At 37.5% G+C, this 18,443-nt stretch overlaps 2 protein-coding genes and 4 non-coding genes across 16 annotated transcripts in view; 5 read left to right on the top strand and 1 right to left on the bottom strand.

The window, feature by feature from the left end:
* The first annotated feature begins 94 nt into the window (after window positions 1–94).
* On the top strand, window positions 95–6,377 carry EIF4A2 (eukaryotic translation initiation factor 4A2). 4 transcript variants are annotated; one of them, XR_003209406.2, is made up of 12 exons: window positions 133–246; window positions 1,074–1,122; window positions 1,207–1,339; window positions 1,620–1,759; window positions 2,553–2,721; window positions 2,816–2,925; window positions 3,109–3,252; window positions 3,555–3,692; window positions 3,927–4,016; window positions 4,239–4,318; window positions 4,764–4,870; window positions 5,588–5,728. XR_003209406.2 is itself a non-coding variant. In XM_025876956.2 (11 exons), the coding sequence occupies exons 1-11, from the start codon at window positions 218–220 to the stop codon at window positions 5,730–5,732; spliced, it is 1,224 nt and encodes a 407-aa protein (XP_025732741.1). In that variant the 5' UTR covers window positions 95–217; the 3' UTR covers window positions 5,733–6,377. The 4 variants fall into 4 exon arrangements, 2 of the variants coding, with proteins under 2 accessions (XP_025732741.1, XP_025732735.1); XR_003209405.2 differs by having other exon boundaries at window positions 4,764–4,874; window positions 5,588–5,727; XM_025876956.2 differs by lacking the exon at window positions 4,764–4,870 and having other exon boundaries at window positions 95–246; window positions 1,077–1,122; window positions 5,588–6,377.
* LOC112834743 (small nucleolar RNA SNORD2) lies at window positions 1,450–1,518 on the top strand. The gene has a single exon (XR_003211017.1). It is a non-coding gene; the product is annotated as a small nucleolar RNA SNORD2 (small nucleolar RNA).
* On the top strand, window positions 3,294–3,469 carry LOC112834716 (small nucleolar RNA SNORA81). The gene has a single exon (XR_003211009.1). It is a non-coding gene; the product is annotated as a small nucleolar RNA SNORA81 (small nucleolar RNA).
* Window positions 3,732–3,863, top strand: LOC112834597 (small nucleolar RNA SNORA63). Its single transcript, XR_003210958.1, has one exon. It is a non-coding gene; the product is annotated as a small nucleolar RNA SNORA63 (small nucleolar RNA).
* Window positions 4,043–4,182, top strand: LOC112834628 (small nucleolar RNA SNORA4). Its single transcript, XR_003210972.1, has one exon. It is a non-coding gene; the product is annotated as a small nucleolar RNA SNORA4 (small nucleolar RNA).
* RFC4 (replication factor C subunit 4) overlaps window positions 6,117–18,443 on the bottom strand; it is a 30,103-nt gene continuing 17,776 nt past the window's right edge. For all 8 annotated transcript variants that reach the window (XM_073895977.1, XM_073895983.1, XM_073895966.1 and 5 more), the window contains 9 exons: window positions 17,322–17,400; window positions 13,414–13,493; window positions 11,224–11,343; window positions 9,087–9,230; window positions 8,768–8,888; window positions 8,007–8,132; window positions 6,827–6,907; window positions 6,636–6,752; window positions 6,117–6,553 (listed from right to left, as the gene is read on the bottom strand). In XM_073895977.1, the coding sequence (XP_073752078.1) occupies window positions 6,458–6,553; window positions 6,636–6,752; window positions 6,827–6,907; window positions 8,007–8,132; window positions 8,768–8,888; window positions 9,087–9,230; window positions 11,224–11,343; window positions 13,414–13,493; window positions 17,322–17,400 (964 nt within the window). In that variant the 3' untranslated portion in view covers window positions 6,117–6,457. The remainder of the gene's footprint in view (window positions 6,554–6,635; window positions 6,753–6,826; window positions 6,908–8,006; window positions 8,133–8,767; window positions 8,889–9,086; window positions 9,231–11,223; window positions 11,344–13,413; window positions 13,494–17,321; window positions 17,401–18,443) is intronic.

The following is an 18,443-nucleotide window of genomic DNA, read 5'->3' as shown; positions in this document are numbered from 1 at the left end:
GCCCTGTAAGATCGAGAAATAACCAAATTTGGATTTTCCCACCCACTCGCTTAGGATATTTTCTGAGCTAAGGACCCCAGGATTACAATTTGGTGGATGACCGAAGAGCGACGAGAAAATTCCTCCGCAGAAAACGGGTTCCGGCCGCGAGCCTATAAAAAACGGGTGGCGCGGTACCGCTGTCTTTCCAGTCGGGCGCTGAGTGGGTCTTCGGATCATGTCTGGTGGCTCCGCGGATTATAACAGGTATGGCGCTTTCTCGGTGGTGTGTGGTGAAGGTCATATGACACCGGCGGAGATGGTAATGGACGGCGTGGAGGCAGGGAGCTCTGGGTTCATAGGCGTTTCCTTGGGGTTTTGCACGCCTCTGCCCTTCGAGAAGCTTCCATGATGGGTAAGGCCTGGATTGCGGGGAGGCAAGGGTACAAAAACGGAGTGGTTGGAGGGTTTTTTTTTTTTTCCTCCTGAAGACGCTTTGAAATCCCGGCCGCTTCTCCTGCCCGTACGGAGGAGGTACAGTTAAAGCGGTGGCGCAGGCAGCAGTCGAGACAGTGCAACGGGGCCCGAAGCTTTATTTACGGCGGAAGGCGCGAGTTGCAGTGCTCGACTTTAGGCGGGGTGGGGGTAGGGTGACAGCGGCGCCCGCTCGCCAAGGCCACAAGGCGGATGGGACCGCGCCGGCAACGGGGTCCCTGCGAACCGTTGGCATCGCTCTCGCCAGGCCTCAGCTCGCGTCAATCACCCCGGCTTGCGCAGTGTAAGGGGCGGAGCTCAGCGCGTGGAGCTCTCGCGAGACGGTCTGCCGCCGAGACGGGAGCGCCTGGCGCTCCGGCCTGGGGGAAGGGCCGGCGTCCGTGGGGCCTTTCCTGGGCGTCCCCTGTTGCCGGCCTTTGGGCAGGCGCGCACAGAACATTCCGTACCCTGCACCGCCAGCTGCTTTTACTGCCTTGGGGGTGTACACGTGCAGGGGAGGGTGGCCAGATGAAACCGGCTGTATAATAGGGCTCTCCCTTAATGTGTAGTTAAGGATGGCAGGGGAAAGGGATCTTCTCTAACTGCAGTATTTTTGTCAGCAGAGAACATGGAGGCCCAGAGGGAATGGACCCTGATGGTGTCATCGAGGTAAGAAATGGTGGTTGATTTTGAAACGTTGGAAAGGTGAGCTTGTTCATCCCATTTATTGTCTCTCTTATATGTAATTTACAGAGCAACTGGAATGAGATTGTTGATAACTTTGACGATATGAATTTAAAGGAGTCTCTTCTTCGGGGCATCTATGCTTATGGTTTTGAGAAGCCTTCAGCTATTCAACAGAGAGCTATTATTCCTTGTATTAAAGGTAAAAGAACTAGTTAGTACTTCTTAAAAATGGATTAAGTGTTCCAGAAAGACCTGGACCATAAAAGGGAAAATAACTTCTGGGGGACTAGCACCTGTTTGTATTCCTTAAAGTGAAATGATGGCAATCATCTTTCGGGACTGACCTGAAATGAAGAGAATACTCATTGCTGATCACTTGATTATTTGGGCATAATTAATGTTCCAAACGGAATACATGGTGTGAACTAGAAGTGGCGGTTTGATGTGGGATCGGTAAATATGTATCCTACTTTTTTTAGGGTATGATGTGATTGCTCAAGCTCAGTCAGGTACTGGCAAGACAGCCACATTTGCTATTTCCATCCTGCAACAGTTGGAGATTGAGTTCAAGGAGACCCAAGCACTAGTATTGGCCCCCACCAGAGAACTGGCTCAACAGGTATTGATAGTGTAGTTCAAAAAAACTGCTTGCGTGTTGCATAGGTTTCAGGTTTCACAACTGTGAAGAATTTAAAACTTAGTATAAATTGGTCCTATCAGTAAGAGCCTTCCTTTTTAATTGTCCATGCATGCAGGGAGTTTTTGTTGAAAGTTAAAAATAGGAATTGGGTGTGCAGGTACGGTTTGCAGGGTTGTCTAACAGATTTGAGAAACCAAAGCTTTTCAGGGTGGACTAGATCTGTCCCATTTTTAAGTTTGAATGCAGTTGTGCAACATGAAAACTGCAGTGACATGTTATCATTTGACTGTCTCAGTAGTTTGTGATGCATCTGTTGCATGCTATGTTTTCAAAGCTCACTGCTATATTGGCTTTGAAGTAAAACCTTGCTAATAAAACTAGGTTTTATTAAGGTCAAGAGGACATAAGGTTCAGTACTTTGGGAAAAACTAAAGTATCAACAAGTTGTCCTAGATATAATTGCAGAGTTCCACTATTTACACCTTCCTACACAATGAAAAGCAATGTAGGAAATGATTTAACTAAAATCATTTAATTAACCTAGCTGGTATCTGGGGCAACAGGATCCCAAGTTTGACAAGGCACAAGGAAGACATGTTAAAGGCATTTTATCATGAAGCAGTTAGATCAGTCTGCATTTTAAGCTTGGAAATAGTTAAGTATTGTGCATGCATAGAAGCTATTTGCAGACCAGATATTTGCCATATGCTTTGGAAGTTTAGGCACAGAGCCTATAATTCTACTGGATAATAATTAAGGTTTTGGCTTTTAGATCCAAAAGGTAATTCTGGCACTTGGAGACTATATGGGAGCAACTTGTCATGCCTGCATTGGTGGAACCAATGTTCGGAATGAAATGCAAAAACTGCAGGCTGAAGCACCACACATTGTTGTTGGTACACCAGGGAGAGTATTTGATATGTTAAACAGAAGATACCTTTGTAAGTATTGCTGTCCAATGAGAGTATAATTTGTTACTTAAAATAGTATCCCTGCGCATCTAGAGCTGATAGTGTGTACGACTTTCTTTGTCAGCTCCAAAATGGATCAAAATGTTTGTTTTGGATGAAGCAGATGAAATGTTGAGCCGAGGGTTTAAGGATCAAATCTATGAGATTTTCCAAAAATTAAATACGAGTATTCAGGTGAGTTTAATTTTACTCCCTGTCCTATAGTAGGTTGGGGCATAGGTTTAATGCAGGTGTACTGATGGATTTGTCCTTCCCCCTGCTTAAAGCAATTATAGTGAGGCAAAGACCCTAGGTCTCAGTTTGAGTATTGTGAAAGTTGTGCTATTTGTGTGACCATATAATCGTTGTCTTTTTAAGGTTGTGTTGCTTTCTGCCACAATGCCAACTGATGTGTTGGAAGTGACCAAAAAATTCATGAGAGATCCAATTCGAATTCTGGTGAAAAAGGAAGAATTGACTCTTGAAGGAATCAAACAGTTTTATATTAATGTTGAAAGAGAGGTAATTTAATTACTTAACATTAAGGTGTAGTTCATTTTTTAGCCTTCTTGTATAAGCACTGTGCTAAAATTGCAGAAACTGGGATTGCCTTAGTTTTTGTAATAATGCTAGCAGAGTACACACAAGAAGAAAAGTAACTGCACTAGATTGTAAAGACTGGGGTGGACCTCTTTCTTAATGTCCAGTGTCCTTTGTCTTAAGATTTGGTGCAATATGTCTTGGATAGGCCTAACAGAATGAATTTCTAACGAACCTGAATTGGAAACTAGATTTTAATAACTGTTAACTTTGAAAAATTGTAGGAATGGAAGTTGGATACACTTTGTGACTTGTACGAGACACTGACGATTACTCAGGCTGTTATTTTTCTCAATACAAGGCGCAAGGTGGACTGGCTCACTGAGAAAATGCATGCCAGGGACTTCACAGTTTCTGCTCTGGTAAGAGGTGTTCTAGTAGCGATAAGTGTATTTTCATTAAAGCAGGATTTAGACTACAATATAGCTGTTAAGTGCTGTGTTGTCGTTCCCCCTGCTCAGAATAAAGTTGTTTCTTAATTATACCTGTCTGCTATACCCCTGTAGCAGCCAGGGACGCTTGGTCTCATACATGTCAGTAAAATTAAATAGTTGATTTGACTGGTGATTCTTGAATTAAGGTTTGTTAATTTGCAGCATGGTGACATGGACCAGAAGGAAAGAGATGTTATCATGAGGGAATTCCGATCAGGGTCAAGCCGTGTTTTGATCACTACTGACTTGTTGGTAAGTCTCTCACTGTTCTTTTTAATCTACCAAAAGTTTGTTTTGGGGGGAAGGTTTTTTGATAACCTTTACCAGTTTGGGCTCTTTGGGAGAGTAAAGAAAAGACCACACTCCACAGTGGGCTATACCACTTACCATAGTTCACTACTATTTTGTGGCCTACATTACATAGGTGTCTAGCTCTTTAAATTAGAATTTGAACACTGTACCATTGTGTTTCAGGCTCGTGGGATTGATGTGCAACAAGTGTCATTGGTTATAAACTATGATCTACCTACCAATCGTGAAAACTATATTCACAGGTGAGTAGGTGGCATTTTGGCTGTTACTGTATTGGCAAAATGAATTCATGTGTGGCTTTTCTACGGATTGATTTGTTTGAAAGGTAACTTCGTATCAGGAAAGCAGAAAGACTTAGTAACTTGGTAAGATGTAACTAAAATTGTACTTGGGAAGATTGGTCAACTACAGTGGGAAAACAGTTGTAAATGTTGCCCAAATTGTGGACTTACTACATACAGATGAGGTGGTTTAGATCTGTTGGTCTTAGCTTACTTGTGAGTTTTTAGTGAAGTTCTTGTGTCCATGTGCTTGCTTTCTTGGTGATTCCTCTGTAGTTGGGATTTTCTTGGTGTTGTCTGGTAGCAATTTGAGCAGACCCTGGTTTAGTTATAGTGGCTTTATCCCTAAGTAAATTGAACTGTACTTTGTTATATGATGTAAAAAAAGACTTTTTAAAAAATACAGGAGTCGATAGCAGCAGTTGATGACGAGATGGCGCTCAGAAACGGCGTTGACGTAATTTAGGACGTGGAATCATAAGCGAAACCGCACACTGTTTGAATAAAGAGCGAGTCGGTATTTATATTTGTTTTTCTTTTGTCATGATTATTTGATATTTTTAAGTTGTTCCAGCCAAGGCATTTTTTGTACGTTAGTCTCTTAGGCGGTTTGTGTTGTCTGGTTTCTATCAGGAAGGTAGAAAGCTGTTCTGGAGGTAAACACGTTTGAGTTAATTTTGAGTTACAACGTGTGAAACTGAGCAAAAAAAGCAGTGATAAGTTTGGGTCACCATACCAAATACTTGTTTTCCCACTGGAAAAAGTTGTGAGTTTTAGACAATAGTTAACCTTGCAGCATTTGTATTTACAGTTTACAGTTCCAGAGGTGCGTCGAAATGGATTTACATAACTGTTCTTTTTGTTTTATCCCTGGTGTTTACATCTGTCCCAGGCTGACATCTGCTCTTGGCTGGCCCACTTTGGTATGGGCTTTAATTTCATTACCCCAAACACAATACTGTCATCTGCTTTAAAAGTAATGCTCAAGACACCTGATAAAATCTCATTTTGCAGCCAGACAAGCCTTGAATCCTTTTGGCACTAACTGCAAAGGAAGATTTTTTTCTCTAGATATTGATTAGCAGCTAGTGCGCTCCAATTAGAAGCACGAACTATAACCCTATTAAGTAAACAGCAGCTGATGGTTAACAAGTGGATCATCATGTTCAGTAGTTCATTCATACTCGAGAAGTAACATTCTAATTGCTCTGATTTCTTTTTCTTACACAGAATTGGCAGAGGGGGTCGATTTGGGAGGAAAGGTGTGGCTATAAACTTTGTTACTGAAGAAGACAAGAGGATTCTTCGTGACATTGAGACTTTCTACAATACTACAGTGGAGGAAATGCCAATGAATGTGGCTGACCTTATTTAATTCCTGGGATGAGATAGTTTTGAATGCAGTGCTCGCTGTTGCTGAATAGGCGATCACAACGTGCATTGTGCTTCTTTCTTTGGGAATATTTGAATCTTGTCTCAATGCTCATAACGGATCAGAAATACAGATTTTGATAGCAAAGCGACTTTAGTCGTGAGCTCTTGTGAGGAAAGGCATTGGCTTTATCCTCTTTAGAGTTAGACTGTTGGGGTTGGGTATAAAAGATGGGGTCTGTAAAATCTTTCTTTCTTAGAAATTTATTTCCTAGTTCTGTAGAAATGGTTGTATTAGATGTTCTCTATCATTTAATAATATACTTGTGGACTAAAAGATATAAGTGCTGTATAAAATCAGCCAATTATGTTAAACTAGCATATCTGCCTTTATTGTGTTTGTCATTAGCCTGAATAGAAAGGCCTTTAAAATTGATTTTTTTTTTTTTAGAAAGCATTTGAATGCATTTTGTTTGGTATTGTATTTATTCAATAAAGTATTTAATTAGTGCTAAGTGTGAACTGGACCCTGTTGCTAAGCCCCAGCAAGCAATCATATCCTAGGTAGGGTTAAATCCCAGTAAAATTGCCATATTGCACATGTCTTAATGAAGTTTGAATGTTAAATAAATTGTATATTCACTTTAAAGGTGCTTTGGTCATTTTATTTTTATCAGATCATACTTAAACTTGTAGCTTACAAAATTGTATCTTACAAAAATGATCCTTTCAGCAATTCTGAGTTAACTGCTGCATCACCGTCGCACAGAGGCTGATGAGTTGTAGATGTTCATCAGCACCATCTGCTAAGCATTTATCTACTTCCTATAAAAAAACTAAAAGTTAGGAAAATTTGCCATTGAGTTGTATTTGACACATTTTGCTGAAACGTGAAGGGCCTACTTACAGCAAGTTTTTCTGTGATAATGGATTTCTGTTTATCAGAAAGGTTATCATTTTCTACAACCACATCATGAAATTGATTAACAAGCTGAGTTGCTGCATGGCCCTCATCAATTAAGTCCTGCAACAGAAACAGTTGAATTTGGTAGGACCATTATTTTTTCCTTCCCCAAAGTTACCTGTAAAGTGACTTACTTTTACCACAGCTTCTAGTTTATCAAAAGAGCCACTCTGACACGCAGCAAATATTCCATCAATAGTCTCAGCTGGCATTACCTAAAGTTTGAGAGAAGGCAAAGAGAACTTGGGAAGAGCCTCATGCTCCTATCATGGAGCTCCAGAAAGCTACTGAAATAAGCTTTTTCAGGTAACCATAACCTAACCCTGATTAGGTAATAGTGATGCATTTTGCTTTTAAAAAAATTTTTAATGCCCCTGAAGTATACAGATTTTTCTTTGCTTCTGACAGTTTCAGGCTTGGGCCACGATGGGACAAGAACAACTGAACTGGTCAGTGGGTAAGCAGCTAAAAATTCTCCCCAATGGCTCGGACCCAAGTGGTTCTAACTTCATCAGTGGCTAACATTATCAACTAGTTTAAAAAGGGAATTTAAAGGGAGATGCCCCCTTTCCTAGTAAAGATGTCACTAGTGAGATTACTTTTACAAAGCTTATAATACCCAGAAAATTAAAGGGGACTAATGCTACCAATTTCATAACGGTATGAAAAATATCTTAGGAGCGAAGTCTTAAAAGTAGTACTTAACATACTAGTAGAGATGAACCCTGACAAATGATTTCTCCAAGTGGGATATTGCCCTTTATATATGACCCTTTGTCAGATTTGTAAGAACAGGGATATCTGTTAAATCTCTCTTAACTGCCATATCACTGAAGTGTTGTGATGCTTCCAGGTTATTTCCATATAACAGTTTCTAGCATAGTTACGTAGCACATGCTATAGACTAAATGTGTTCCTCAGGTTTCATGTTAAAAATCCCTACTGTGAAATTAAGGTGAGAACTTTGGGAAGTTGATTAGGTATGAGAGCAGAATCCCCATGAAAGGGATTAGTACCCTTATAAAAGCTCTTTCTGCCAGAAAGGATACAGCTGAGTCCATGAACCCTGAGGAGTCTATGTACTAAGAAGTTGGTCCTCACCAGGTACTCAATACAGGTATCTTGATCTTGGACTGCCCAGCCTCCTGAACTGTGAAATTTGTTTATAAGCCACTCAGCTTACAGTATTTTGTTAAAGCTGCCTAAATGGATTAAACCAGCACATAATAAACATTCTGAATACATTTGTTAGATGAAAATTTTCTATGAGCCCCAAGCCCAACCAAAACTTTTAAAATTATCTCATGTTCTTACCCCAGCAATGTCTGTGATCACCTTCTCTGTGATCTCCTTTCCACCTGTTAATCGGGTAGCACTTTGAAGAAATGTAATGGCTTTTCTTAAATCTCCTTCTGACACTTTAACAAGATAAGCTATTCCCTGAAAAGAGAAAAAAAATTTTTTAACCTGTGATGGCCAATTAAGACTTTGACTTTAATAAAGAAAAGTGAAAAAATGCTGTTTTAGCCTAGAGTTAGTTGGAGAAGAACGTTTTTGGTTTTAAGGGAATGTTATCAGTCCTGTAATGACAAAATTCATGGAGATAGCATCAGTCCAGTGGAAGGCTAGAGATCTCTTGTCTTTGAAAGAAATCTGCAGAGACAAAGAAATGTTCCGTATCTCTAATCCTATTTTCTTGAATACATAAAGATGATTCAAGTACGGTTAAATTCTGTTAAAATGATAAGGCCTACATATCCTCTTTCACCAAAATTTCATCACAAAATTCACTCCTCAAGTGAAATATTAGGACACTAAAATCTTATTATGCAGGATTTGTTATCGGCGAATTTGCACTATGTGTTTGAAATCTGCCCCAGTTCTGGCTCTCTGAAATATTGGTAATAAACATAATAGTAACAAGAAGGCTGAATCTAGACATTCCAAGTGTTGCTCTTTTAGCTTAACTTTGCCTGAAGGCATCAGAAATTAAAGCACCACATTTGATGCTTTTGGGACCTCTTAGGAATTTGTCAAAGGAATTCGTAATAGTATTTGTAATAATTAGTAATTACCTCATTGCTAATTCTCACATGTTCTTTATCAGCAATGTCTAGTAATCGCTGCTGTTGAATTTTATCTGACAGTGGTTTGAATCGGAATTTAGAACATCTAGACGTCAGAGGTTCAATTATTCTGTAAAATATCGGGGGAGAAAAAAAAAGTCAGTATCTAAACATTTTCCCCCAAAGAACTCATTTTTATCAAGAACAAATCAAGACTTGATGGAGGAGAAATTATTGTAGCCTTGAAACATTTACATTTTTTTCTCTCCCTAACTGGAGTTATCAAAACAAGGCTGCCTACCATCTATCTTCAGGACAATATACATACCGACTGACATAGTTACAGATGAGACAGAATCGCGTGGTTTTAGACTCCTTCTCCATGGTACGTCGTAAAGCTGCCTGAGCAGCTGAGGTCATAGAATCTGCCTCATCCAGAATCACAATCTTAAAAGGAGGACATGGCTTCCCACTGATTCAGAGAAACAGGGAGTTATAATTCATATATTGTCACCAAAATCTAATTTTAGAAAACTCTCATCATCCCAAAAAGAAACCCCATGCCCATCACGCCTTCCAGTTCTCCCAGCTGTAGGCAATCTTGGATCTCTACTTTGTCTCTACAGATCTATTCTGCACATTTCATATAAATGGATTAATACATTGTCTTTTGTGATTGGTTTCTTTCACTTAGCATGCTTTCAAGGTTCATCCATGTTGTAGTATGTCATTACTTCTTTCCTTTTCATCGCTAAATAATATGGCAAAGGGATATACCACATTTTATTCGTTCATTCATAGGTTGATGGATAGTTGGGTTGTTCCCACGTTTTGACTACTATGACTAATACTGCTAACGAACATTTTTTAACATGTTTTGCATAGACCTATTTTTTCGTTTCTTATGGGTATACACCTAGGACTGGAATTGGTGGGTTATCTGGTAACTCTATGTTTAATTTTTAGAGGACCTGCCAAACTATTTTCAAAATGTCTGTAACCATTTTACATTCCAACCAGTGAAGTATAAGGATTCCAATTTCTCCACATTCTTGCCAATATGTTGTCTTTTTGCTAAGAGCTATCCTAGTATGCAAAAAGTGGTATCTTATCATGGTTTTGATTTGCATTTCCCTATGGCTAATGATGTTGATGAGCATGTTTTCATGTCTTTAGGGCCTTTTGTATAGTAGTCCCCCCTTATCCACAGGGAATGTGTTCTAAGACCCCAGCAGATGCCTGAAGCCCTGGATAGTATCAAACAGTATATAAATATATATATGCTGTGTTTTTCCTATACACACATACCTATGAAAAAGTTCAATTTATAAATCAGGCACAGTAAGAGATTAACAACAATAACATCATTACAATATAACAATGAAAGAAAACAATTTTAACAATATAGTGTAACAGAAGTTATGCAACTGTGGTCTCTCTCAGAATATCTTATTGGACTGTACTCCCCCTTCTTGTGATGTGAGATGGTAAAATGCCTATGTGATGAGACAAAGTGAAGTATGACATAGGCACTGTGATGTATGTTAGGTTACTTACTAATGACCTTCTGATGATTATGTCAGAAGGTGAATCATTTGCTCTGGGCTTCAGCTGAGTGTAGGCAAGTGAAACCATGGAAACTGACTGAAACCACAGTTAAAGGGGGACTACTGTATCTTCTTTGGTGTAAGGTGTATCAGCTCGCCTTTTAAATTGGGTTTTCTCTTGATTACTAAAATGTATGAGTTCTTTATATATTCTTGATCCAAGTCCCTTATCAAATATAGGATTTATATGCATTGTCAATCCAAGGTAGATATCAAAAATCAGTCATTCACTTTCTACAAATTCTTAAGTGTGCTCTGATATGAATTTAAATATATACCAGGTTCCAAAAAATTTAATCTTAGAACTGTGCCACATAAGACTATAAGTAGCTGACTAAACATCCTTGTTTAACTCAGAGCAGTCCTATTTAAATTATTAATAATACTTCTTCTTTTACTCTAAAAGTGTCTCAGTTTGGACAATAACTTATATGGTCACCCTAATTAGGAAATATACACTGAAGCTTAAGATACCTGACAGAACTTTTTTTTATAACACAATAACAAAAATCAGGATTTTTTTACTAGCAGTGTACCACCAAACTACCAAATTTGATTAATAAATACTCCTTAGACAAAACATAAGTTCAAAACCCTTGACAGCTAATGGAAAGGTCATTTCTGGGTTTAAATAATTTAGATAAAAGGACATCTGGCTGGCTCAGTCAGTAGAACAAGCAGCTCTTAATCTTGGGGTTGTAAGTTTGAGCCCCATGTTGCCTGTAGAGATTACGTAAAAAAATAAAATAAAAAAAAATATACGATCTAACATGAAAAAGGAGTTGGACACTTGGCAGAAACGTATTTTAAACAAATGCAATGACATGGTATAAAGAAGGAAAAGTGAGCTTTACTTACTCTGAACGACTTCCTGACACAGTTAATTGAGCAAAATTCTTCACTTTTTCTCTAACTACTTGTATTCCACGTTCATCGGATGCATTTAACTCAAGAACTCTTAATCGAAAAAGTTCAGGCCTATGTCAAAATGAAACAAATATGAAAAATAACAGAGCATATAAGTAACTGAGGTTTAAGCCACATTTTAACAATTGTACATTCTGTAGTAGTTTAAAATCCACCTAGTAAGTACTAGATAGAAGGCATGCAATCACTTTTGTATTTATTTTGTAGAGACATGCAGTTTAAAAAACAGGTAGATGGTATCACATCATAAAATTTTAAATCAATTTTCCACTTAAGATTATATCATAAACATCTTGCCATGTCATCAGAACCACTGTAAATACCATTTTAATAACTATATGACATTCTATCCTATGATTGTACCATCATTTACTTATTCTTCTATTGTTAGATATTTAGTTTTAAATATGGTACAATTTTTTTTTTTAAAGATTTATTTATTTATTTTGAGAGAGTGAGAATGAGAGAGAGAGAGAGAGTACATGAGAGCGGGGAGGGCCAGAGGGAGAAGCAGGCCCCCCGCCGAGCAGGAAGCCCGATGTGGGACTCGATCCCGGGACTCCAGGATCATGACCTGAGCCGAAGGCAGTCGCCCAACCAACTGAGCCACCCAGGCGCCCAAATATGGTACAATTTTAAATAATGCTCCAACAGAGCATATTTTCAATTATTTCCATAGGGTAGCTCGCTATAAGGACTATTACTGGATTAAAATATGAACAGGTTTTTTGAGTTTAAAAAAAAATTATTAAAAATAGCTCACCATAGGGTCGTCTGAGAAATCAAAAGAAAATTAAAATAACTGGCACACCCTGCCAAGTCTTTGTTTTTGAAAACTTTCCTCTACTTTATTATACATGTATTTATTTTTTAATTAAAAAAACAAGAATTGGGACTTAGTTTTGTCTTTAGTTTTCCTAAACAGCATGATAACCTAAGCATTTTTCTATGGGCACATTCATAAAGTTCTGTGCATATATTTTCCATTTTAAAACTACATATACTATGAAATGTGGAATTCATAATTAAAGTTAGTTCTAAAGGACAAACATTATTTTTAACAGGATATTTTAAAATTATATAATCTGGACTGACCTACTCTCAAAAAGTATTAATAAACTACTTGGGTTTCATTATGACTACATTGCTAAGGCTGGTTCATCAGGTTGGATCTAAGTTGTGGAATAATCAAAAAAGCCCTTTTATAATTTCCTTGAGAAACAAAAATTGCTGTCAAATAAAATATTAGGTTCACAGCACCTTCCCCTTTTTTCTTCACATTTCAACATAACTAATTATCTGTACATATTTGGTGGTTTCAGAGGCATCTGATTATTTTCACATGTAGGATTTCAGATGTATCCTTTGACCATATGCCTGATATAAAAGTTCTGGATAAATTCAAGATAGCCTTTGGTACACTAGATCTTAGCCAAAAGGCTGAGAAGTGATTAAGACAGACTTTGCTATTGGTGCATGTTTTAGGGATATCATACCTGGGCCGATATATATCTTTTAACTCTAGGTAAAAAGCTCATCTACAATGGTTGGTAAGCCAAGACAGTCAATCCTGGAAGAAGAACCTAAGAAAGTGGCTAACAGAGGTCTTCTGGTATACCTGGAATTCTGCATCAACTACTACATATTCTGCTCACACTCAAGATACTTCAGGTCAAGGAGCTGGCCTAGCCACTCCAGAGGCAGGGCCTGGAAAGGCCAGAGCAAGAAAGAACTCTAGAAGGAGTGGTGTGAGGTCATTAGCACGAGACACAGATGTGTGAACACAACCACCGTTAAGATAGTGATGAAAGTATTGGCATGAATAAAGATAGGATGGGTCCTTTGGGCTCCAAAATCAAAATGAAAAAGTTAGTGACGACAAAAATCATGAGGCTTCCTATGTTGTAGTACATCAAACATTTGAATAAGGTTCAGAATGAAGATTACAAAAGATGCAGGCAAGCTTATTTACTGGAGGGGAGGAACTGGAAACGGGCCCACTGAATTAATAAAAAATACAGAAATAATAACCTTACAAAGAAACCAAATACAAATTTTTAGTTAAAGAAAAGCAGAGATTTCTGGTGTCAAGTCTTTAAAAAAAGAGAGATTTCAACTTACCCAAAAAGCTCCCTAGCTGCTGCCAAAATGGTGGATGTTTTTCCAGTTCCAGGTGGCCCATAAAACAAGAGATTAGGGAGCTGTAGAAGTTAAATTTTATTTTTTAAAAATTGTATTCTGGTACAAATAGATGAAAATGATAACTAAAAATGTCTATGGAACAGTGCAACAACTTCCCTAATAAGGCACATATCTGAATACAAATATTTCTTAATATAACCAGTATCACACTATTAGTAGTTGTGAATCCTGCTTTTTCACATAATACTATACTTTCCCCCAAAATGTCTAATATGTTAAGCTGAATCAATATTTATTACTGTTTTATACCCAATATACCCATGTGAGTTTTCAGAGCAGGAATTAGATACCTTTCTTTCTTTTTTAAAAAGATTTTATTTTTAAGTAATCTCTATATCCAACGTGGGACTTGAACTCATAACCCTGAGATCAGGAGTGCAAAGCTCCACCGATTAAGCCAGCCAGGCGCCTCGAAACCTCTTTTTTCTGAAGGGAATCTCAGGCTTCTGTCAGTTCCCTATTCCACCCCTCTGCTCAGGATTGGGCAGATTTTATATAAGAAAGATTTTATATTTTATAAAGATGTCCATTGCTTCAAGGGGGAAACAGACCAAAGGAGACCTTCAATTTGGCTAATACAAAGGAAAAAGGAATGAAAAAGACTTATCAGGGCTCTGGATGAGCTGATGTTCCAAGAGTAGGGGTGGGGAAAAAAAGTTTACTAAGTGCCTGACAGTACTCTACTCCATGATTATATACCCTGTAGGGATGCCCACATATACCAGGGAGAATTAATTAGAGGAAGAAAGGGTAAGACTAAATCACTAATTATCTTCTTTTATACCTTAAATCTCACCGGCTTGGCTCCTATCAAGCAGGCAACTAATCTGTGGTACAGACTGATGAATGTACTAAATTCTAATGAGCTCTGTCATAAAACTGCACTCTTCAGTATGTCCTTTCACGTACAGAAATCACTGCACATGGGAAACTAGACAGCAGTTTATTTGCTTCCATTCTTGCCTAACCCTCCACCTTCCCATCCATTCTTCACCCAAATCAGATGCCCCTCTGCTTGCTACTTAAAACTGTTCACTGGCTTCATACTCCACCTAGAAAAACAAAACCAGACAAACAAAAACCAACCTATATTTATGAACGTCCATGATCTGCTCACCTTTCCAGGCTCCAATTTACAATGAATTCCAACAACTAAGCACTTATGGCCTATCCCATCCCCCAGCTAGGGTCTGACTGCTTTTTTCCTGCTTTGCCAACTTCTACTACATTACAAGTCAGAAGCCTTCCCTGACCACCCAATCTAAAGTGGAACTCCTCTGTTACTCTCTCATCAAGTCTTTGTTGCCCTTAATTCAACTTGCAATTATTTATATACAATAGTTTACAATTATTGTTCTTTATTTAGTGTTTTGGTTTAATTGTAAAATATGTCTACCTCACTAGATGGTAAGCTTAAAGTCAAGAACCTTATTTATTCATATCTGTATTCTCAGCATCTTGTATAGTACTCAACATGTGTACAATAAGCCAATGTACAGATAAATATATTAACTGAAGACTATTACATTGGTAGCATACAGCTTAAGATATAAGCTATGAGTTGTGCTACTTAAAAACAAACACCAAAGAACCTCCTAAGCTTTTTGACTGGTTTTGGTATCAAGGTAATGTTGGCCTCATGGAATGAATTTGGAAGTTTTCCTTCCTCTTCTATTTTTTGGAATAGCTTGAGAAGAATAGGTATTAACTCTTCTTTAAATGTTTAGTTGAATTCACTTGTGAAGCCATCTGGCCCTGAGCTTTTGTCTGCTGGGAATTTTTTGATTACCAATTCAATTTCATTACTAGTAATCGGTCTATTCAAATTTTCCGTTTCTTCCTGATTCAGTTTTGAAAGATTGTAAGTTTCTAGGAATATTTATCCATTTCTTCTAGGTTGTCCAATTTGTTGGTATATGCTTTTCCATAATATTCTCTTATAATTCTCTGTATTTCTGTGGTGTCATTTGCTATTTCTCTTCCTTCATTTCTGATTTTGAGTCCTCTCTTTTTCTTGAGGAGTCTGGCTAAAGGTCTGTCAATTTTGTTTATCTTTTCAAAGAACCAGCTCTTTTTTTTTTAATATTTTATTTATTTGAGTGAGCGAGAGACAGCATGAGTGGGGAGGTGGGGAGGAGGAGAAGCAAGCTCCTCGCTGAACCAGGAGCCCGATGCAGAGGCCGATGTGAAGCTCGATCCCAGGGCCCAGGTATCATGACCTGAGCTGAAGGCAGATGCTTAACCAACTGAGCTTAACCAACTGAGCCACCCGGGCGCCCCTCAAAGAAGCAGCTCTTGGTTTCACTGATCTTTTCCATTGTTTCTTCTTAGTCTCTATTTCACTTATTTCCACTCTAATCTTTATTATTTCCTTCCTTCTGGTAGCTTTGGGCTAGTCAATTTGGGTATGTGAATTATATTTTAAAAAATTCCTAGGTTTTTTCATCTTTATTATTTTGATTCATGCATACCTCAATATTTGTAACAATTCATCCACGTAACTATCACATACAATAACTTAAGTTCCTTAAAACATCGTAAGATTATTAAACCTTACATTATATAACAGTGATATATATGGTAGACTCAAGAACTGTATGCCGAATATTATTTCTTAAAATTGATTTCTGAAAATCATCTACTGTAATTCTACTTTAAAACCTATAATTCTACTTTAAAATCTTTCAACGTACATGAGACAGTGCTTGCTTTGGCAGCACATATAGTAGAGTAAATGAAAGAATGAATTATTTTTCTTTATTCTGTAGAATTTTAAAAATTACTTCATCTTTAAGTTTTACAAAACTTAGTCTGAAAAGAAACATAAGATATTAAATAAGTGTTTTAAAAGAGAAAGTTCTTAATTCAGCCTTGTAAGATAGATGGTATAAAGTCAAGAACTGCGTCATAATCCCACTACATTTGCCTCAAGGGTTGAGAATACGGCCAATTAAAATATATCTTGTCCTGCAATCTGTGTAATTATTACTATACAATTAAAACTGTATATTATAAAATTAAAAGGTAAAGGTATTTGGATCAAAACAAAAATTGGCAAAGAAAAAGATTTTAAATAGTTTGATAAATATAACTTCTTTCAAAATATATACTATTATAGTGTAATTCCAGGAAGTGAATAATGGCAGCAAAAGCCAAAAGAAACTCTAATTCTAAAAGTAGCCAGGTTGAAAGGAAGGAAGCAAATCTTCCTGGGGAATAAAGCAAAAACCACACCCCACTTTCATCTGCAACTTTTCCCCTTCTTTCACTAAGCTCTTAAAGCACTTCATCATACACAATTTTAAACTGCTATTTCTTCCTATGGGCTTATCTTGTCTCTGAATCATCTAAAATGCAAGTCATTGAAGAATTTTTTTTATCCCACATATGGACAGCAGAAGCCACAATGCTATAAGCAGAATTAAATACTCATTTTTTGTATTGTAGTTCAAACCAAATCCTAACATTAGGTGAGCAATTACACTTTCAAAGAATCTCTGACTCTTCTTTATAATGCATATTATTATCTATTATTCTCTTATTTATTTGGCTTCCACGTTTATTCTCTGTTGTCTCCCCACCAAAATCAAAGCTCACAAGAAAAGGGACCCAGTGTGTCTAGTTCAGTGGTCTCTACTTAAGTACTACATAACAATGCCATAAGATAGGAGATGCTCAATAAATATCTGAACTAATATACAGCTAGTATTTAAGGGGGGGCAGGAGGTTATAAAAGGAAGGAAAAGAATGAAAACAATTAAATCTTAATTTAAAAAAAATTTAAATCTTAAATCTCCCAATGACATGAAATATCATCTGCTACTCACATCAGCTCCTTCTAAAGACTTTTTCAGCACTGCAACTACTTCTTCCTGGAAAGCAACTTCATCCACACATTTTGGACGACTGGAAAAAAACCCAAAGAGATTATTTAGTATATTATAGTAGGCACAGAAATGTCTTAAGTGTTCCTTTTGCTAAAATATCAATGATAATACTCATATATTGGTAATAAAATGGGAAACTTTCATAATTAGAAGTAGGTGGAAACCCCACTTGTATTTACTTTAAGCTCATACATACTGAAGGAGTGAAGTCATTTTTCCCTTTATAGATGCAGTTTACATCTATACTGCTTACAAAAATTAAGCAAAAAGATCTTATTACACCACAAATGTCAACTGGTTAAAAATTTAAAGTGAACACTTACCCAGAAAGTAATATATTTTGACAAGATCATGCACTTACGCTGAAAATGAAGGACTATTTAATAACCTCAGGATAGGCAACTATTTTGGTTAATATAGTTAATTGACCAATTAACTATATTACCAATTACCAATTTCATCCATCACCTAACTGCACAAAAAACACCTAACCAGTCACTTGATTGAGAGCTAACTAAATAACAAGTTTAACCAAGATGAAGTATAATAACATATAATTTTCATCTTACATCATTAACTGGTGATTTTAAGAGAAGCTGGAACAAAGTTATACTCCTAACCCTAAGATTAGGCATTGTGCTTACTTAGCTAGCCCTTCTTTGATTTATAATTTTTTTTTAAAGATTTTATTTATTTGAGAGAGAGAGAGAGAGAGAGAATGAGAGATAGAGAGCACGAGAGGGAAGAGGGTCAGAGGGAGCAGCAGACTCCCCACTGAGCGGGGAGCCCGATGCGAGACTCGATCCCGGCACTCCAGGATCATGACCTGAGCCAAAGGCAGTCGCTCAACCAACTGAGCCACCCAGGCGCCCCTGATTTATACATTTCTAATTAATCAGGTCAATGCCAGGTAGGAATTTTAGGTCAGATAATGTTTTCTAGGGAAACCAGCATAAGTTATAAGCTAGAGTTTCATATTCAAATACCTGCAGGGGCCAGGGAGAAAACAAGAGTAAAAGAAGGCAGAGTATAAGGCAAGAGAAAACAGAAGGAACTATGGTG

This window comes from Callorhinus ursinus, unplaced genomic scaffold (assembly GCF_003265705.2).
Source record: "Callorhinus ursinus isolate GAN/ISIS: 27379988/994484 unplaced genomic scaffold, GSC_fseal_2.0 scaffold1, whole genome shotgun sequence".
NCBI classification, from domain to species: domain Eukaryota; kingdom Metazoa; phylum Chordata; class Mammalia; order Carnivora; family Otariidae; genus Callorhinus; species Callorhinus ursinus.
The sequence above is the reverse complement of the archived record's forward strand: the minus strand, read 5'-3'. Positions and strand labels throughout refer to the sequence as shown.